The following is a 19,501-nucleotide window of genomic DNA, read 5'->3' as shown; positions in this document are numbered from 1 at the left end:
GTGCACCGCCTCATGGGTCTCCCGGTCACGACACAGCCTGAGATCGAACCTGGCTCTACTTGGAAAGAAAAGGGTTCTACCTGGAACCATCAAGGGTTCTTCAAAGGGTTCTCCTATGGGGACCGCCAAATAACCCTTTTAGGTTCTAGATAGCACCTTTTTTCTAATAGTGTAGCATCACCCTAACCCTAATCTTGGCATAAGCCAAATATGTCTCCCCCATCTCTGAATTCCCATTCAAACCCTGGTGATATCCAAAATGAGAGACACGATGCTATTATCACCAAGAACAGAGATGGCACAAGGCAACAACACAAGGTAAACAACAGTACAGTACGTCAACCTAAAAACAGAAGACACTTTTAACTAAAGCTGTCAACACATAGACCTATTTTCATGCAGTACTTCCACTAGATTCCTGCTCAAGAATATTGACAAGATGAAAAAAAAAGAAAAATAAGGAAAGACTTTTATTGAATCTCACAAATTTGCACAAATTCCAGCCTCTGAGGCATCAGCCTAATCCGAACTTGTTGTTACACAATCCACTAAACTCTGCAGGTGATTATGTTTGACAGCATTCAATAGTCTACTGTGAAGTGATTAAAGCCTGTCTCTCTTGGACTGGTGATAATCAATCTAACCTTCATACACTGGCTATTTATCCAACCAGAACATTTACTGCATATGCAGAAAATTAATAAGAACTGGAAATTGATAAATACAATGAATAGTGTCATGATATGCACAGAATAGGGAGAACAACAAGGTGTGTGTACAATTTCCTTTGAGATTATCAGGAAAGGTTATGGATGAATGTGATTTGCAAGCAGCTTTTTATTGGTTTGTGTTGCACTGCATTAGCAAAACAAAGATCTCACAGGCATGCAATATTGTCTTTGTGAATTAAACAGTTTCCCCAGGGCAAGCAGATTTTAACAATTTGTCCAGTTCCCGTTGTGACACAGGGTCTTATAAATATTTATGAGGCTCAGAAGCTCTGCAGTTCACAGAACATCATAAGAAATAATATTGTTAGCAATCAGTTTCAGTATCTCTTATTCATCATGCACCCTGATAGCCGTTTTAGGCCATGGAGTTTAAGGCAGGAAACAAATATGCTCATAATAAACAGGAATAGAGGGAAGGCAATTTTCAAGTCAATAATCGAGTAATATAGCAATCATGCGGCTTTCAGCACGCTTTGCCTTATGATTCTCAACATGAACACATTCCAAGCTTACTGGGCAGAGAGGAGCAGCATATAACTATCAATATATTCTGCCCATTACTTTCTATTCTTCATAAAACAAAGGACCTTTGGAAATTCAATTTCAATAAAGTGTCCTATATTTGCAAGGAAAAGAGGTTCCAAGGAGATGAAACCACTGTGCAGGCAGAATGTTATGAGAACATCAGACCACATGGGCTATTTTCAGTTGTAAGGGCCAGACAGAAACAGGCCAAGTGACCATACCTGGAATAAGGTGCAAGTAAAACAATTAAAATAACACACAATCTGGACCTTCCACTTTCTGATCTGTACAGTAGTACAGGTAGAGTAGCAGCCTATAGAGGAATCTGGAAGAGACAGTCATTGCGTTTTCATTGCTTTTAATATTGCATTTTGCATTATACATGTGTGACTGTCACTAAAACAAATAGTTTTACCTTAATTCATCACTGCCAACAAAGGTTGTCACACTCAAATGATATTTGCATCTGCTAGTCCCAAACGACAAAGGACAACAAAGAGGACAGTCCAAGGGACGGTAATGTACGTTATTGACAACCAAACCGCTAGTTAGCTGTGCAAGTTTCCATGGAAATCTGGGACATTCACTCCCAAAACAAACACTGGTTCACGCCTCTTCGTGGCAATGTGTACACTGTGATTGGTTCTAAAGACAACGCGCTACGCAAAATCATTGCCGGATTGGCTAGTATCTCTGTTGGAAGTGGAACTGACAGGATGTGCAGGTGCAGAAGCGGGAGATGGGGGCTTCCAGGCGGGTAACCTTAGAATGTGGTGACAGCGGATAAAAACGGAACATAATAAGTTTACCATAGCATTTATAATGCAAAGTAGAAGGGAGACTTTCACTTGCTGAACGACATGAGGTTGATTAAATCTGTGCAAGGCGCATCATAAAGCCACTTGGCATACCCGAAACCGAATGAAATGATAAGCAGCCGGAGTGCAACAGGTAGCTAGCTAACGTTACATATTATGAAGACAACACAACTAACTATGTTGATGTTAGCTAGCCAGCTAACGGAATTAGCCAAATAATTATCTAGATATAAGCTAACGTTACCTATTTGGCTATCAACGGTAGGCGACCTCGTAGTCTTTCAAGAAGTTGATACTGCCTGTGGGTTTATAGCCATATCCTGGAAAACACTTGTCACTGTTTGTCAGATTTGAAATGAAGGTTGTGCCTCAGATAGGCCTGTTGTTTGTGGGGTTAGCTAGTTCTAAATGTAATTTAAATGCATTAGCCTGAATTGTTTGTTAACAATTGTTTGTTAACTAAACATGTTATACAAACGTGTGGCTAAACCTCCCTTTTAAAGGGATATTTTCTATCTTTCTCAATGCTCTCGTCTTGCTTTCTCTCCATCTCGATCTGGAGTTGGTTCAATCTAATCCAGAATATGACTTGGTCAGAAGTGAGATAAGGAAGATTGGGGGTGGTGTTGTGTAAACATCAATATGAATTAAATGGACAGCACCACCTCTATCAAGATCATCCTCCAGGTCAAGGCTACTCTGCAGCAAGATATGATTTATTCTCATTTCTTTTTTCATTACTTATTTTCTTTTCCATAATGTCAGAAAATTTTGATGCAGCTCACTCACACATACCCACAAATAGAGTTGTTTTAAACCTCTGAGTTTTGGGCATTTTCATTTGTTCTTTGCCCCAAATCTCACCTGCTCCTTTGGTGCACAGTTTCTCTTTATCTGCCATTGTTATAACTTATTAGTTGTCGGAGTGAAATGTGTTTTATAGGCCGCTCCTCAAAGGGAGACTATGCTGCTATGCTCCCTAGATTAATTACTGCTGTTAGAGAGAATATAACAAGGCATTGTGGTCTGAAGCAAGGGGCTCTGGGTAGGTTTTTTCAACACATAATTAAAAATGATGAAGTGAAAAACAAGGGCTTTACGCACCTGAGGATTCAGGTATGTTATTAAAGCCATTTATTGTGTGGGCTGCTGCACTTCTGGACAGTCACAGTCCCTATGAGAGTAGCTGACGAGCATCAGTGTCCAGCTCAGACACCGATGCCCGCACTGAAATCTCATCACTGCTTTTTTTCGGCGTCTCTATACATAGTACTGTAGGCAATGTCACAATTTTCAGTTTGAGTTAAAAGTTTGTCATTGTGAGACATGGTGTCCATGCATCAGTTGTGTTCATGGTAATATGTGTTTATTTGTGTTGATAGATTACCAGTCTGACTTAGGGGATCATGGCTACTCCAGAGAGACTCAGCGGCCTGCTGAGATTCAGAAACTCCTTGTGGCATTCCGGACCCTTTACCACGAGCGCCTTCGACGCATTGACCAATCGGATGACAGCCGGGAGGAGGCTCTGCAGGTAAACTGGTAATGGCGGTGACACTCCTTGGATGTGCTGGGGCAAGTGTGTTATTTCCACTAATGAACTGATCTAGCAATGTGATGCATATGTATGAGAATAAACTAGAAAATGGTTAGGCCTACATTATGATGCAGACACTTGGCCTTTTATGGCAACTGTAACTGCTGGACCTGCATGTGAAGTCTGAGGAGGGACAACAGACTGGGCCTGACAAGGGCACGGAGGAAACTTGGTGTTTTAGAGACTTGTAATGCTATTAGCCTAGCGCATGGCTGCTAAAAGGTATAGTGCCATAATGAAAGCATGACAGGTTGATCAATGTTGTTAAGAGAATTACTGTCTTTACATCAAAAAGCTTTTTGGGTTATTTTTTTAACTATCCCATTAAGTGGCTTTTATTGAATATCTTTACATCTCGGGAAAATGTACCTTTTAGCCAGTGCCTTTTAGCCAGCTCATCAGTAAAAGTGGAATAAATTTCCCTACATGTGCATGCTCTTAGTCCTTGTAAGTCTATTACTAATTCATTTTTCTTCTCCTCAACATTAAAAGATGTGCTATTTTTCATATTCATCTCCACTAAAGAATGATGAAAGCGATGAGGATGAGCCAATTCCGCTGCTCTCTCTCTCCCTCTGTGCATGTCATGTCAGTTGCTATGGGATGAGGTTGGCTATGTGGCTGGGGGGTGGCTGCACACCTTGAGGACTGGGCTTGATGATGGCTGATGAAAGTTTTAGTGAGCCAAGCCTGTCTCTTTGACTCTACTCACCAGAGGAAAGCTCCTTCTATCAGAAGTATCCACTCCAAGACAAACCAATGGCAGAGTTTGGAAACAACACAGCCACTCATTTTAACTGCATTTATCCTCGGTTTGGGGAAATCCTGTTTGATTCACACGGCCTCTGACAGCCTCTGCTCTGGAAACACAAAACAAGCCTTTTAGAACTCTCTTGTCAAGGGTTCAAAGAATGACTAGTACAGTATATCAACATCTCTATTGCCTAGCCTATAATAGTGTTGTTTTGAAAGCAGTGAGCTAAGAGGTTAATTAAATTACATAGCATACACTATCTAATTTACTTGATAATTACCATCAGAGGGGTATGTCAAACTCATTTAGGTATTTTCAAAATGAGCTCTCTCCAGTTCTGTAAGTTCAAAAATGTTTAACTTATTCTGTAGTACATACAGTGCATTGGGAAAGTATTCAGACCCCTTGACTTTTTCCACATTTTGTTACGTTACAGCCTTATTCAAAAATGTATTTAACATTTTTTTCCCACTGATCAATATACACACAATGCCCAATAATGACAAAGTGAAAGCAGGTTTTTAGACATTTTTGCACATTTATTAAAAATAAAAAACACAAAAACGTATTTACGTAAGTATTCAGGCCCTTTGCTTTGAGTCTCGAAATTGAGGTCAGGTGCATCCTGTTTCCATTGATCATCCTTGAGATGTTTCTACAACTTGATTGGAGTCCACCTGACGTAAATTCAATTGATTGGACATGATTTGGAAAGGCACACACGTGTCTGTACAAGGTCACCCAGTTGACAGTGCATGTCTGAGCAAAAACCAAGCCATTAGGTCAGAGGAATTGTCTGTAGTGCTCAGAGACAGTGTCGAGGCACAGACCTGGGGAAGGGTACCAACATATGTATCTAGCATTGAAGGTCCCCAAGAACACAGTGGTCTCCATCATTCTTAAATGGAAGAAGTTTGGAACCATCAAGGCTTCCTAGAGCTGGCCGCCCAGTCAAGCCTTCCAGAAGGACAACCATCTCTGCAGCACTCCACCAATCAGGACTTTATGGTAGAGTGGCCAGACAGAAGCCACTCCTCAGTGGCAGGGACTGGGAGACTAGTCAGGATCAAGGGAAAGATGAATGGAGCAAAGTACAGAGAGATCCTTGAAAACCTGCTCCAGAGCGCTCAGGACCTCAGACTGGGGCGAAGGTTCACCTTCCTTTGGACAATGACCCTACGGACACAGCCAAGACAACGCAGGAGTGGCTTCGGGAGAAGTCTCTGAATGTCCTTGTGTGGCCCAGCCAGAGCCCGGATTTGAACCCGATCGAACATCTCTGGAGAGACCTGAAAGTAGCTGTGCAGCGACACTCCCCATCCAACCTGACAGAGCTTGAGAGGATCTGCAGAGAAGAATGGGAGAAAATCCCCAAATACAGGTGTGCCAAGCTTGTATCGTCATACACAAGGAGACTCAAGGGTGTAATCGCTGCCAAAGTTGCTTCAGCAAAGTACTGAGTAAAGGGTCTGAGTACTTATGTGATATTTCCATAAATGTATATATATAATCTAAAAACGTGTTTTTGCTCTGTCATTATGGGATATTGTGTGTTGATTGATGAGGGAAAAAAACAGTTTAATCAATGTTAGAATAAGGCTGTAAGGCTGTAAATATTCACAGCCCTTGACTTCTTTCCAAATGCTCTGGAAGCCTAGAGTAGACCCATGGCCTGTAAGGATCATTATTGATGGGTTGTAGACTGTACCCTGCTCTCTGGCTCAGTACCAGTATGTGTGTGGAGGTGTCTCTTGGACCCCATATCCCCTCCCAGTCCCTGGTCCCAGTGGGCCATTTATCTGGTCGTGTTGAGAAGCCCCAACAGCCCTGGGTGGACCCAGTTTAATGGCATTCTGCTGTTTACAAGTGACCGTTTTAGCCACCATTTAGGGAGTGTAAACAGTGGTCCACATTGTAAAAAAGATCCCCTCCTCCCCCTTTCCTACCACAAAGACCTCAGTCACCATGCTTTTATCGAGTAACATCTCTTAACCTGACAGAGACTGAAGAGTCGAGCTGCTCCCCAGTGCATTGTGGGTACACATGCATGTTGGCGATATGAAGTTTCTCTTTGACCAATAGAAGGACAAGCCCAGGCTTGATCAATTTATTCTTACACTCCAAACCTTACAGCTAATCCTAATTTGTTACCTACGGTGTTCCATCTGCAGGGAATAACAGAGAGGAGCTATGTGAGGTCTTTGGCTTTACTGGACATTGTGTGATGTGACTTCTTCCACATTTAAGAAGATACATTATTTATTACTATGTCTCACAAGTGCAGTTATGATCCATTGGTGTTGAGCGATGCCATCCATTCAATATCTTCTCAAGGAAGATGGGGGCTTGGAGAGGGAGTGTGTAAGTGAAATCCTTGAAAAGACTGCTTTAGCAAAGGCCGCACTCCCTGTCAATCCACAGGGATCCTGATGCTTCTAAAAATGAAATGTGTGTGTGTGTGCTCACTCCTTAGGAGACAGAGGAGATGTTGAGAGAAGGGTGTGATGAAGAACTGTCTGTTTGTGGTGGGCTGATGTGGCAGACGGCGTGCTTTGGTGATACTTGATCTGATGTTAATGTGTGTGAGGGAGGGAGGGAGGGAGGGGAGTGTTTGACTGAGTGGAGAGAGGGAGAGATGGGAAGATAATCCCGTCTGCTTGATGAGATTGAAGGCTGGGATTGATTGATCGCCTAATCATAGAAGGAAATGGGCCTGAAAATGAATGGGACACTGCCCTTGGCTTGCTGTGGAGCTGGTTGGCTGGGTTGCAGGGGATGTTAGCTGCAGCAAGACATGGCCTTAATGTGCAAGGGAGCTGATTTCATTTGTGTCTGATATACAGTTATACGATCCTGGCTAAATGATCAAATGAAAAAGGAAGAGGGGGAACATGGAAGGGGTGTAAATCAAGCTTTATTGCTGGAATATTACTTTTTCATGCCGTCTGAAATGGATGCTTTGAGAAAGGTGAAAGAATAAAAATCCAATATGAATTTGAATGTGGTGAGGCTGTGTGGTGGCCGAGATAGCCAGCCGCTGTCCTGGATGCAGCTGGGTGGCTGGCTATTGGTGTTATTGGATTATTATTTGTGTCATTATGAGGTTTGCATTATCTTCCTCATAGCCAGGAGATTTGTTTTGTAAAGTTGCTCACAGCTGGGAAGCAGGATTATACACCTAAAATATATTCTGTCTTTCTCATTTTCTCCCCCTCTTTCTCACCCCTCCTGCCCTACCTTCCCTCACACTCTCACCCTCCTCCCCCCTGCCAGACTCTCATCTGCTCATTCTTTCAAACTGAGGGAAGAATTACTTAACAGAAAGGGGAACCTTTGATGTTGGCAGGACCCATGTTGGTACTCTCAAGGAACCTAATGCTGCTCCTCTCATCTATTAGTCACAGTAAGGACTCCCACATGCGTCTTTGGGGCTAGAGAATTAGCCTAGTGTTTGAAGGGGGAGGGCCTTTCCATGTACGGCCCCCAGTTCACTGGGTGTGTGCTGCCAGTGCCCATCACCACGGGCTGATTGAGCTGGTGGGCTGGGCTTTGCATCAGGGCAGCATCAAACCCACCTGTTTGTGTTCTGTTTAAGTGAGGCGGGGCACTTGTCACTTCCACTTCACCTCCATCTCCACTCGTATAAAAGAGGCTTTGAAAAGCAAATACCCTTCAGTCTGATGGAGCATTTATCTCCATTTCTACCTGACGGCCGACAGAGCCGTAATAATTCCTATGTGTCCATCCCGCACTAAATTATAATCTGGGTCCAAACTGTCTGGGCTGTTCTGCAGATAGTCGGCATGTTCCTGCATAAGAGTTGGTGTCAGAGCATCCATGTGTCTGGGCTGTGAAGATGCCATGCTAGATCAAAGGTGGCATATGACTAATGTTAGCCTGGTGATAGCAGAGCTCTAATATGGGGGGGGGGGGTTGGATGTCATCTGATGGGTTTGGCCCGAACACCCCCTGCATGTCCTGCTTTATGATCAGAGGGGCTATCTGTCAGAGAGGGTATGGGGGCGGGACAGGAAAGGACACAACAGCAAGCGAGAAGAGTTGTCTCTATCTCCCTCAAATACCTACCTGACTTACCTACCTGACTTACCTACCTGATGCCTACCACTTTCAAACTTTCTCCAACCATCACTGCTTCCTTTGCTGTAGTCATACAAAGTGATGTTTGAGAATATGCTGTATTTTTCTGAATGGATTTGTTTTAATCCCAACTGGTCACTCCGTCCTCCCTCCATAACACTGAGTGAAGGTGGGCAGCAGCAATCCATTTCAGTGTTGATATTCCAATAAACGCCTAACAAAGGTCATGTCTGCTGTGCCCCTCTTCTCTGTCTCCCTCTAGAGCAAGGTGGGCGTGCTGCAGTCGTTTGTGCGGGACCTGAGTGAGCAGAATGAGGTTCTGATCCAGGCGCTGGAGGCTGAGGAGGCGGAGGGCCGGGCGGTGGAGGGGAGAACAGCCAGCCTACACAAAGAGCTGGAGGTGAGTGATCAATGGCATTGATCAGCTAGTCAATCCAGAAGTCTATATCCTTCTCTGTTTATACCCTCAGTGCGCTGCTGTGTTAAACTGAGCGTGCTCTAAGCAGCCACCCCAGGGACCCTCTAAAAGCCTGCCTCACACCCGCCATTGATTGACATGTCGATTAGCCTGGAAGCTGTTGACAGTGGGCTTGTTAGCCATCTTAAGCATTAATGATGATGGGGAGTGTTGGCCGCTAAGTTCAGGGTTATACTCTGACTATGGGGAAAGTCACATTCATAACTGTATAGACAGCTGACTGTGTGTGTGTATGGATATGGATTGTCAAGGCTCATAGAATAAGCCTGGAGCTCGGCCATCAGTGGGCTTGCAGGTGAGTTCAGAACAAGGTAGGGGGAAACAACCTCATCTGAGTCTTTCACTGGGAACAGCTAATCAATTTAAGATTGATTTGCTCTCAGGCCCATGTATTGCTGAACTTGTTCCTGCACTGAACGATTGTTGAGTTTCCCCCTAATGTTATTAACTGGGCTTTTCATGCAAAATCAGCCGTATTCACTGTAGCTGGGCCTCAGGGTCGACACTGGAGCTGCTAACCACATGGTCTTCATTACAGATGAAATTGTCATGGAGACATCTGTATCACAGCTTATTAATCAGGTTTCATGCCTCAAAAACCTTTGGTTTGAGCACCTTGGCATTTCTCCCGTGAACAGTATAATGAGAGCGGCAATTTTGGTGAACAGAAAGTTTCTTTTGTAGAAATTGGTATCCCCTCCATTTCCCTGTAGACTCTATCCTGCGCTGTAAAAGAAGCTGACAGTAATTGAGTAACCGGGAATTATGAACTAGGACAATAAGAAAAAAGGTAAATTACTGTTTTTGCATTGGATTGTTAAAATAAGCCCAGGCAGAGTTTGGGAAAGGGTGTCAACGGCCAAGTCAACGTTCTCTTTGTCTCTCAGTGTAGCTGACTGCCCCAGACCTTTCAGTCATTTCATCTTCACAGGAATGGAATGCGGTTGACTTTCAACAGGCAGCATTACTTATTAAACCCTAAACGAATCAGTCTACGCATTCATTATAGCAGCACCCTGAAGATAAGCGCATATAGCCTACATGCACTGTTGTATATTATTTGAACATGCTGGAAAGAAACTCAATGCCATTACACAATACTGAATGTAGCACATACTGTGTTTGCCTGTTGGGTTTGAATTGGCAGTGCTTTCTAAAGCTTGAGCTTAATTGGTGCCTTGGCATTGGAATGTCTTTTTTGTTGTTGTGCAGTTAGTCAACATTTCTCATGAATGTGTCTGTCATTTTGGCTGGTTTTAAAGTGTGGAATGCATGTATTGTGGTCCTCCTTTGTGAATCAATCACAGATCGGGGGTATGTGTGTGTGTTGAAGATAATCGAGTGAAGTGTGTGCAGACACCACCACCACAAGCCTCAGCTCCAACCTCAAACCTGTTTCCTCTTTTATGCGTCATTTACGGCCTGTAAACAGTTTGTTTAAAGCAGTTTATAGATGATTTCTAAGAGTTCCCCCAGCGCCCCCAAATGTGTGTGGAGTTAAACAAACGCTTAACCTTAATAGATAGCCAGTAATGGCTGCTATGAGTCTAGGACCAGGCTGGGGGGAGAGCTGGCTGACTGAGGTGGTTTGAGGTACGGTTAGAGTTCGTGCCACAACAAAGCCACTGATAAGCCATGTGATCACTAGCACTCCCCTAGCACAGAATACTTTTAACTGATAACTGTTTTCACTGTATTGTTTTGTCACTTCCTTCAGCCTCCTTTCCTTCTCTGCTACCAGATAAAACCTAGCCTGTCTTGGTCAGCACATTAAAAGTTGTGGCGCCTCTTTACAAGATTGGCTTTAATCTTTTGCCTCTTCCTTGTCACCTCGATAATGTGTGGAGCCTGATATGATAATGATGTGGACCTGTCCATGGTATTAGAGTTAACCTGGCTGATTAGGCTGCCCATCGATCAGTCTATCACTCAGCACTCCGCTCCATGCTGGCCAGACCAGGGCAGCTGGCAGGGAAGAAACACACTGCTACTCTGAAGGACAGGTGCCACACGCACACACGCGCACACACACACGCACGCACACAAATAAAAAAAACCCAAATTTTTTCATGAAGGTGGACAGCCTTGAAGTTGAAAACTTGTTTTGCTTTCATGCTAGAAGAATATGCTTGTGGCAATCTTTCAAATCTATTGAAGCTCAAACATAGATACAAAATGTATAATACAATGTAGGTACAGAGTACAGTGTCCTGTAGCCTTTGTGCCTCTTATGCTTTTTCACACTTAAAGGTATGCTGGTATAGTATAAAGCCTTTAAAAAGGTTTATTATTGTCTTTGAGAGTAGCGTAAGTTTTTACACTGGAGACATTTCCCTCATAATGGGTTTTCAGTTGCACATAGCTTTGAGTTTCTTCCATCTCAAACTCTTCAAGGCAAGAGACTAGTGTTGCCTGTATACCAAAACTTTTGTACTTTTTCGATACTAGATCATGAAAAATGGCGTTGTTACTTTCGGTACTTTTGTCAAAATGTGTCTCACAGTGGCAGCCGATATCCCCTTATAACGCGAGGCGCGCACCCCGCCTTGCCTGTTTCACTTAGCCTGCATTGGCAGTCTGAGCTGCATCATGTTAGGTCCCCACTCATGCTGCACAGAAGTTAACACACTTGAATAATGCGATACAGCATGTAGAAATTGTTCATTACTGTTTGCAAAACAATGTCCAAACAGGCTAGAACACTTTACAATGCAAGAAGGTACCGGTAGCTTCCAGATTTTTAGGCTAGCTTTCCTTACTAGCTAACAGCTAAAGCTAACATCAATTCACTACGCTAGTACTTTGTTTGGGATAATATGTGAATCACAACGCAAAATATGCTGATTTCAAAGCTGATTGCCACTAAAAACTTTATTCATTCACTTATTCGGTCTCTCACGTCTCTTGTAAAAGATGATCTATTGCCTTTTGCCCGATACAGATATCCGATATTTTCCTTGCCAAAAAAAAACCTATGCCGATAACCGATATCTACAATTTTTGCGGCCCTTTAAGCATTCTAGTACAGTTAAATAGTTAACACACACACATGGACACAGCGGTCTAAGGCACTGCATCTCCGTGCAAGAGGCGTCACTACAGTCCCTGGTTCGAATCCAGGCTGTATCACATCCGGCCGTGATTGAGAGTCCCATAGTGCAGCGCACAATTGGCCCAGCGTTGTCCAGGCCATCATTGTAAATTCAATTTTTTTCTTTACTGACTTGCCTAGTTAAATAAAGGTTACACACACACACTGACCAAAAAGTTATTTTGGCATTTACGTATGTCCCCAGGACCAGTAAAACATAATCAAAACCTATTTCTTTCATTTACTTGCTCTGCTGTGTCTTTGTTTATTTGTTCAGTCATTTAATTCTCAACCTTTCTATGGAATGTCGTTTGGGTCTTTGCATGTCAAAAATGATACATGTCAAATAACGCGACATCTGTTTCAGTAGCTATAGTTAGCTAACTATATAGCTAGGTGTCATTTAAAATAACCCTCATTTATATGACAGTTCTTATTTGATTAATGGTGGTTGGACCCAACTATGTGAAGCTAGCCACAATAAGGATTAGCCATAATAGTAGACTTTGCAGTTAGCCTTCAAAATAAAAGTATGGCATAATTCTACTATTTGTATTCATTTGCATTGCTGTCAATGACATACATTTATTTTGAAGGCAAACTGCAAATTCCACTATTGTGCCTAATCCTTATTGTGGCTAGCTTCACAACACATAACCCGGTGCGGTCGAGTCAGATGAAGCTAGCTGGCTGCTTATAACGTTGGCTTTGGGCAACCGGGTTAAGTTGCTGATTAGCTATTTATTTTCATGAACTGAAGTTAAATTTCAATAGGCGAACAGCAAGTGGCAACCTAGCTAATACTTATTCAAGGATTCAAGGATTTCTAAATCATTGCTAAGAATAATGAAAATGACTGCAGGTTCTAATGGTCATTGTTTTCAGGCTGGTTGTATTGGTACTAGCTAGGTACCAAGCTAAAGCTAGCTACCCCAGAAGTTGCGGTCGAATAAATGATGCTTTATTACCAACGCGGTATTGTAAACACATTGTTCATGGCCGGTGTTCATGGCCGGTGTTCATGGCATTGTGGGCGGCATTTTCTTCTCATATCTCTCTACTTTTCCTCTGCAGCTGCAGGTGAGCAATATGTTAGGAACATCGAATCGCAATACATATAGAATTGTGAGAATTGCAGTACATATTGTATTGGCACCTAAGTATCGTGATAATTTCGTATCGTGAGGTCCCTGGCAATTCCCAGCCCTAGTATCCTGAGAAGTTTGGTTCACTGGTTCACCTTCATGAGTGTTTCTTCTGTTTCTCACCTCTCTGTCAGAAGTGAATGGATTGTGGCTGATGTTGCAAAGATAGCGACAATGGAGAGAAAGCACTATGGGGACAAAAGGAAAGAAAAACTTGAGAAATTATTCAGGAGTGATACATACCTTGTCCTCTAACCTTTTGGAGAGAAACTCTTAGACTTTAACCTCAAAGAAAAGGTTTTGTGTGTGTTTTTATGTGTATAGTTGTTAGGAGTGGCTGAGGATGAGAGGTAGGGTGAGAGGAGCAGGAGGATGAGGATGAGGATTAGGAGGAAGGGAAGGAAGGAGAAAAAAAAAAGCAGAGAGAGAGAGCGAGAGAGAGAGAGCGAGAGAGCGAGAGAGAGCGAGAGAGAGAGAGAGAGAGAGAGAGAGAGAGAGAGAGAGAGAGAGAGAGAGAGGGAGAGAGAGAGAGAGAGAGAGAGAGAGAGAGAGAGAGAGAGAGAGAAGGGGAGGAATGGGAGAGAGAGAGAGAGAGAGAGAGAGAGGGAGAGAGAGAGAGAGAGAGAGAGAAGGGGGAGGAATGGGAGAGAGAGAGAGAGAGAGAGAGAGAGGAATGGGAGAGAGAGAGAGAGAGAGAGAGAGAGGGGGGAGGAATGGGAGAGAGAGAGAGAGAGAGAGAAGGGAGGGGGAGGAATGGGAGAGAGAGAGAGAGAGAGAGAGGGGGGGAATGGGAGAGAGAGCGAGAGAGAAGGGGGAGGAATGAGTGAGAGAGAGGGAAGGGGGAGGAATGGAAGGAGGGAGGAATGAAGAGAGGGAGGAATGAGGAGAAGGGGAGGAATGGAAGGAGGGAGGAATGGAAGGAAGGGAAGGAGAGCGAGAAGTGGGAGGAAGGGAGAGAGTGAAGGGAAGGAGAGAGAGAGAGGAAGAGAAGAGAGAGGGCGAGCGAGAGGAAGAGAGAGAGAGAGGGATCGAGAGGAAGAGAAGGGGGAGGAAGGGAAGGAGTGAGAGGTAGAAGGCTTTTAATCCAGGAACAGAGTCATTAAGGTTCACAGCTACAGAAAAGGCCAATTAAAGTTGAGTGTAGGCCCACGTCTGGAGAAAAGCAGCGTTTGCTGCAGGAACCCAGGCCTTTTATCGGACCAGTGGGATCTCTACCCAGTACACCTTGGGAATCATATCAACTGCCTGCCTGCCTTCCTGCCTGCCAGCAATCCCAGTATCAGTCAGTATGGACAAGATGTTTTTACATCAAATGAAATACATTAATTAATTTTTACCCTAGTTTAAGGCAATGATGCTTCAATACAGTACCATTAAACTAGCATAGTGTAGCTTATTTTAAACATTTAGACATTGTTTATCTTGTATGGTGAAATTAGGTTATCAATTGTTCTTTACCTTTGGTTTATCTTTCTCATTTTTATGGAGTAAAACAAAGAGGTGTTGTCTGAATGTAAATGTACTGGACATTAGGGCTGGAGTTGTAATTAGAGGTCGACCAATTATGATTTTTCAACGCCGATACCGATTATTGGAGGACCAAAAAAAGCTGATACCTATTAGTCGGGCACTTTTTGTATTATTTATTTATTTGTAATAATGACAATTACATCAATTGTTTATTTTTTATTTCACCTTTATTTAACCAGGTAGGCAAGTTGAGAACAAGTTCTCATTTACAATTGCGACCTGGCCAAGATAACGCAAAGCAGTTCGACACATACAACAACACATGGAGTAAACAAGCATACAGTCAATAATACAGTAGAAAAATAAGTCGATATATACAATGTGAGCAAGTGAGGTGAGATAAAGGAGGTAAAGGCAAAAAAAGGCCATGGTGGCGAAGTAAATACAATATAGCAAGTAACACACTGGAATGGTTGATTTGCAGTGGACGAATGTGCAAAGAAGAGAGAAATAATGGGGTGCAAAGGAGCAAAATAAATAAATACAGTAGTGAAAGAGGTGGTTGTTTGGGCTAAATTATAGATAGGCTATGTACAGGTGCATTAATCTGTGAGCTGCTCTGACAGCTGGTGCTTAAAGCTAGTGAGGGATATAAGTGTTTCCAGTTTCAGAGATTTTTGTAGTTCGTTCCAGTCATTGGCAGCAGAGAACTGGAAGGAGAGGCGGCCAAAGGAAGAATTGGTTTTGGGGGTGACCAGAGAGATATACCTGCTGGAGCGTGTGCTACAGGTGGGTTCTGCTATGGTGACCAGCGAGCTGAGATAAGGGTGGATTTTACCTAGCAGGGTCTTGTAGATGACCTGGAGCCAGTGGGTTTGACGACGAGTATGAAGCGAGGGCCAGCCAACGAGAGCGTACAGGTCGCAGTGGTGGGTAGTATATGGGGCTTTTGTGACAAAACGGATGGCACTGTGATAGACTGCATCCAATTTATTGAGTAGGGTATTGGAGGATATTTTGTAAATGACATCGTCGAAGTCGAGGATTGGTAGGATGGTCAGTTTTACAAGGGTATGTTTGGCAGCATGAGTGAAGGATGCTTTGTTTCGAAATAAGAAGCCAATTCTAGATTTAACTTTGGATTGGAGATGTTTGATGTGAGTCTGGAAGGAGAGTTTACAGTCTAACCAGACACCTAGGTATTTGTAGTTGTCCACATATTCTAAGTCAGAGCCGTCCAGAGTAGTGATGTTGGACGTGCAGGCAGTGATCGTTTGAAGAGCATGCATTTAGTTTTACTTGTATTTAAGAGCAATTGGAGGCCACGGAAGGAGAGTTGTATGGCATTGAAGCTCGCCTGGACGGTTGTTAACACAGTGTCAAAAGAAGGGCCAGAAGTATACAGAATGGTGTCGTCTGCGTAGAGGTGGATCAGAGACTCACCAGCAGCAAGAGCGACATTGTTGTATACAGAGAAGAGAGTCGGTCCAAGAATTGAACCCTGTGGCACCCCCATAGAGACTGCCAGAGGCCCGGACAACAGACCCTCCGATATGACACACGGAACTCTATCAGAGAAGTAGTTGGTGAACCAGCTGGGAGGAGGTGTTCTTATTCTCCATGGACTTTACAGTGTCCCAGAACTTTTTTGAGTTTGTGTTGCAGGAAGTCAATTTCTTCTTGAAAAAGCTAGCCTTGGCTTTTCTAACTGCCTGTGTATATTGATTTCTAGCTTCCCTGAAAAGTTGCATATCACAATACTGAATGAACACTTATTTTAACTTAATATAATACATCAATAAAATCAATTTAGCCTCAAATAAATAATGAAACATGTTCAATTTGGTTTAAATAATGCAAAAACAAAGTGTTTGAGTATGTGCCTTAAGAAAATATGTGCCTTAAGAAAATATGTGCCTTCATTTTGTGACTAGGGGTCAGTATTTTCATTTTTGGAAAAATAACGTTCCCGTAGTAAACAGGATATTTTGTCAGGACAAGATGCCAGAATATGCATATAATTGACAGCTTAGGATAGAAAACACTCTGAAGTTTCCAAAACTGTAAAAATATTGTCTGTGAGTATAACAGAACTGATGTTGCAGGCGAAAAGCCTGAGAAAAATCCAATCCGGAAGTGCCTCATGTTTTGAAAGCGCTGCGTCCCTATTGAGCAGTGAATGGGCTATCAACCAGATTACACTTTCTCCGTATTCCCGAAGGTGTTTACAGCATTGTGACGTAGTTTTACGCATTTATGTTGAAGAATACCCGTAAGCGGCTACATTGCGCAAGTGGTCACCTGATGGCTCCCATAGTGACTCTCGCGTAAAATACAGAGGTTGCCATTATTCCAATCGGTCCCACTGAAAAACTAATTGTCCCGACGGTTATATTATCGAATAGATATTTGAAAAACACCTTGAGGATTGATTATAAACAATGTTTGCCATGTTTCTGTCTATTATGGAGCTAATTTGGAATATTTTCCTTCGTTGTCGTGACTGCAATTTCCGGTCGATTTCTCAGCCAAGCGTGAAGAACAAACGGAGCTATTTCGCCTACAAAAATAATATTTTTAGAAAAAAGGAACATTGGCGTTCTAACTGGGAGTCTCTTGATGAATACATCCGAAGCTCATCAAAGGTAAACGATTTAATTTGATTGCTTTTCTGATTTCCGTGACCAAGTTACCTGCTGCTAGCTGGACAAAATGCTATGCTATGCTAGGCTATCGATAAACTTACACAAATGCTTGTCTAGCTTTCGCTGTAAAGCATATTTTGAAAATCTGAGATGACAGGGTGATTAACAAAAGGCTAAGCTGTGTCTCAATATATTTAATTTGTGATTTTCATGAATAGGAATATTTTCTATTGATATTTATGTCAGTTGCTAATTAGTGTCAGATGATGACAATGGTCCCGTTCACGGGATAGGGTGTCACTAGAGGTTAAGAAAGCTAACGTTTAAGTTCCTTGCTCAGAACATGAGAACATATGAAAGCTGGTGGTTTCTTTTAACATGAGTCTTCAATATTCAATATAGTTTTAGGTTGTAGTTAATATAGGAATTATAGGACTTTTTTGTTGTTTTTACCTTTATTTAACTAGGCAAGTCGGTTAAGAACAAATTCTTATTTTCAATGATGGCCTAGGAACAGTGGGTTAACTGCCTGTTCAGGGGCAGAACGACAGATTTGTGACTTGTCAGCTCTGGGATTTTAATTTACTAGTCCAACGCTCTAACCACTAGGCTACCCTGCCCTCTCTATACCATTTGTATTTCATTAACCTTTGACTATTGGATGTTCTTATAGGCACTTTACTATTGCCAGTGTAACAGTATAGCTTCCGTCGCTCCTGGGCTCGAACCAGGAACACAACGACAACAGCCACCCTCGAAGCAGCGTTACCAATGCAGAGCAAAGGGAACAACCACTCCAAGTCTCAGAGCGAGTGACGTTTGAAACGCCATTAGCGCGCACCCCGCTAACTAGCTAGCCATTTCACATCGGTTACACCAGCCTAAGGGTAGCCTGCTGCCTACCATCGCTCAGTCAGACTGCTCTATCAAATCATAGACTTAATTATAACATAATAACACACAGAAATACGAGCCTTAGGTCATTAATATGGTAGAATCTGGAAACTATCATCTCGAAAACAAGACGTTTATTCTTTCAGTGATCTACGGAACCGTTCCGTGTTTTATCTAACGGGTGGCATCCATAAGTCTAAATATTCCTGTTCCATTGCACAACCTTCAATGTTATGTCATAATTACGTAAAATTCTGGCAAATTAGGCGGCTCAAACTGTTGCATATACACTGACTGCGTGCAATGAACGCAAGAGAAGTGACACAATTTCACCTGGTTAATATTGCCTGCTATCCTGGATTTCTTTTAGCTAAATATGCAGGTTTAAAAATATATACTTCTGTGTATTGATTTTAAGGAAGGCATTGATGTTAGGTACACATTGGAGCAACGATACGCACCGCATCGATTATATGCAATGCAGGACACGCTAGATAAACTAGTAATATCATCAACCATGTGTAGGTAACTAGTGATTATGATTGATTGATTGTTTTTTATAAGTTTTTACAAGTTTAATGCAAGCTAGCAACTTACTTTGCCTTACTGCATTCACGTAACAGGCAGTCTTCTCATGGAGTGCAATGTAATCAGGTAGTTAGAGCGTTGGACTAGTTAACTGTAAGGTTGCAAGATTGAATCCCCCGAGCTGACAAGGTAAAAATCTGTCAGGTAACCCACCATTCCTAGGCCGTCATTGAAATTAAGAATGTGTTCTTAACTGACTTGCTTAGTTAAATAAAGGTGTAAAAAATAATAATAATTAAATAAATACATATATAAAAATAAATAAAAAATTGGCCCTAATTAATCGGCCATTCTGATTAATCTGTCGACCTCTAGTTGTAATGCTACTGGAATGTTATTGGTTAGATGTATCTCATCTGTTCATCTATCTTACCGTACAGTAATGTCTGCTGTGGGCTACTGCCTGTGGATGTTAGGGAACCTGCAGACCCAGCCTAGTCCTCCTAATCAGCCCTGATAACAGAGAGGGAGTGAATAACCCAGACTCTGTTTACTGAAAACCTTGAGCATCTATTCATCCCAAACTCTCTCCTCTCCTCCTGGGCTTCAGCACAACTGGACCCAGCTGCTCCCTAGCTGTGTGAAGTCCAGCCCTGCCCGTACCTGCTGACTGACTGACCACAGGGCTGGGTGAAGCAGGGTTGTGGGAGATCGCTTTCGTTTATTC

At 42.7% G+C, this 19,501-nt stretch overlaps 1 protein-coding gene across 8 annotated transcripts in view; it reads left to right on the top strand.

Annotated features, from left to right (window-relative positions):
- The first annotated feature begins 1,948 nt into the window (after positions 1-1,948).
- Positions 1,949-19,501, top strand: part of LOC118359337 (centrosome-associated protein CEP250-like) — a 216,902-nt gene continuing 199,349 nt past the window's right edge. For all 8 annotated transcript variants that reach the window (XM_052481654.1, XM_052481617.1, XM_052481645.1 and 5 more), the window contains exons 1-3: positions 1,949-2,207; positions 3,457-3,608; positions 8,786-8,923. In XM_052481654.1, coding sequence (XP_052337614.1) covers positions 2,183-2,207; positions 3,457-3,608; positions 8,786-8,923 — 315 coding nt within the window. In that variant the 5' untranslated portion in view covers positions 1,949-2,182. The remainder of the gene's footprint in view (positions 2,208-3,456; positions 3,609-8,785; positions 8,924-19,501) is intronic.

Source organism: Oncorhynchus keta, chromosome 2 (genome assembly GCF_023373465.1).
Source record: "Oncorhynchus keta strain PuntledgeMale-10-30-2019 chromosome 2, Oket_V2, whole genome shotgun sequence".
Taxonomy (NCBI): domain Eukaryota; kingdom Metazoa; phylum Chordata; class Actinopteri; order Salmoniformes; family Salmonidae; genus Oncorhynchus; species Oncorhynchus keta.
This window is presented reverse-complemented; position numbering and strand designations above follow the sequence as displayed.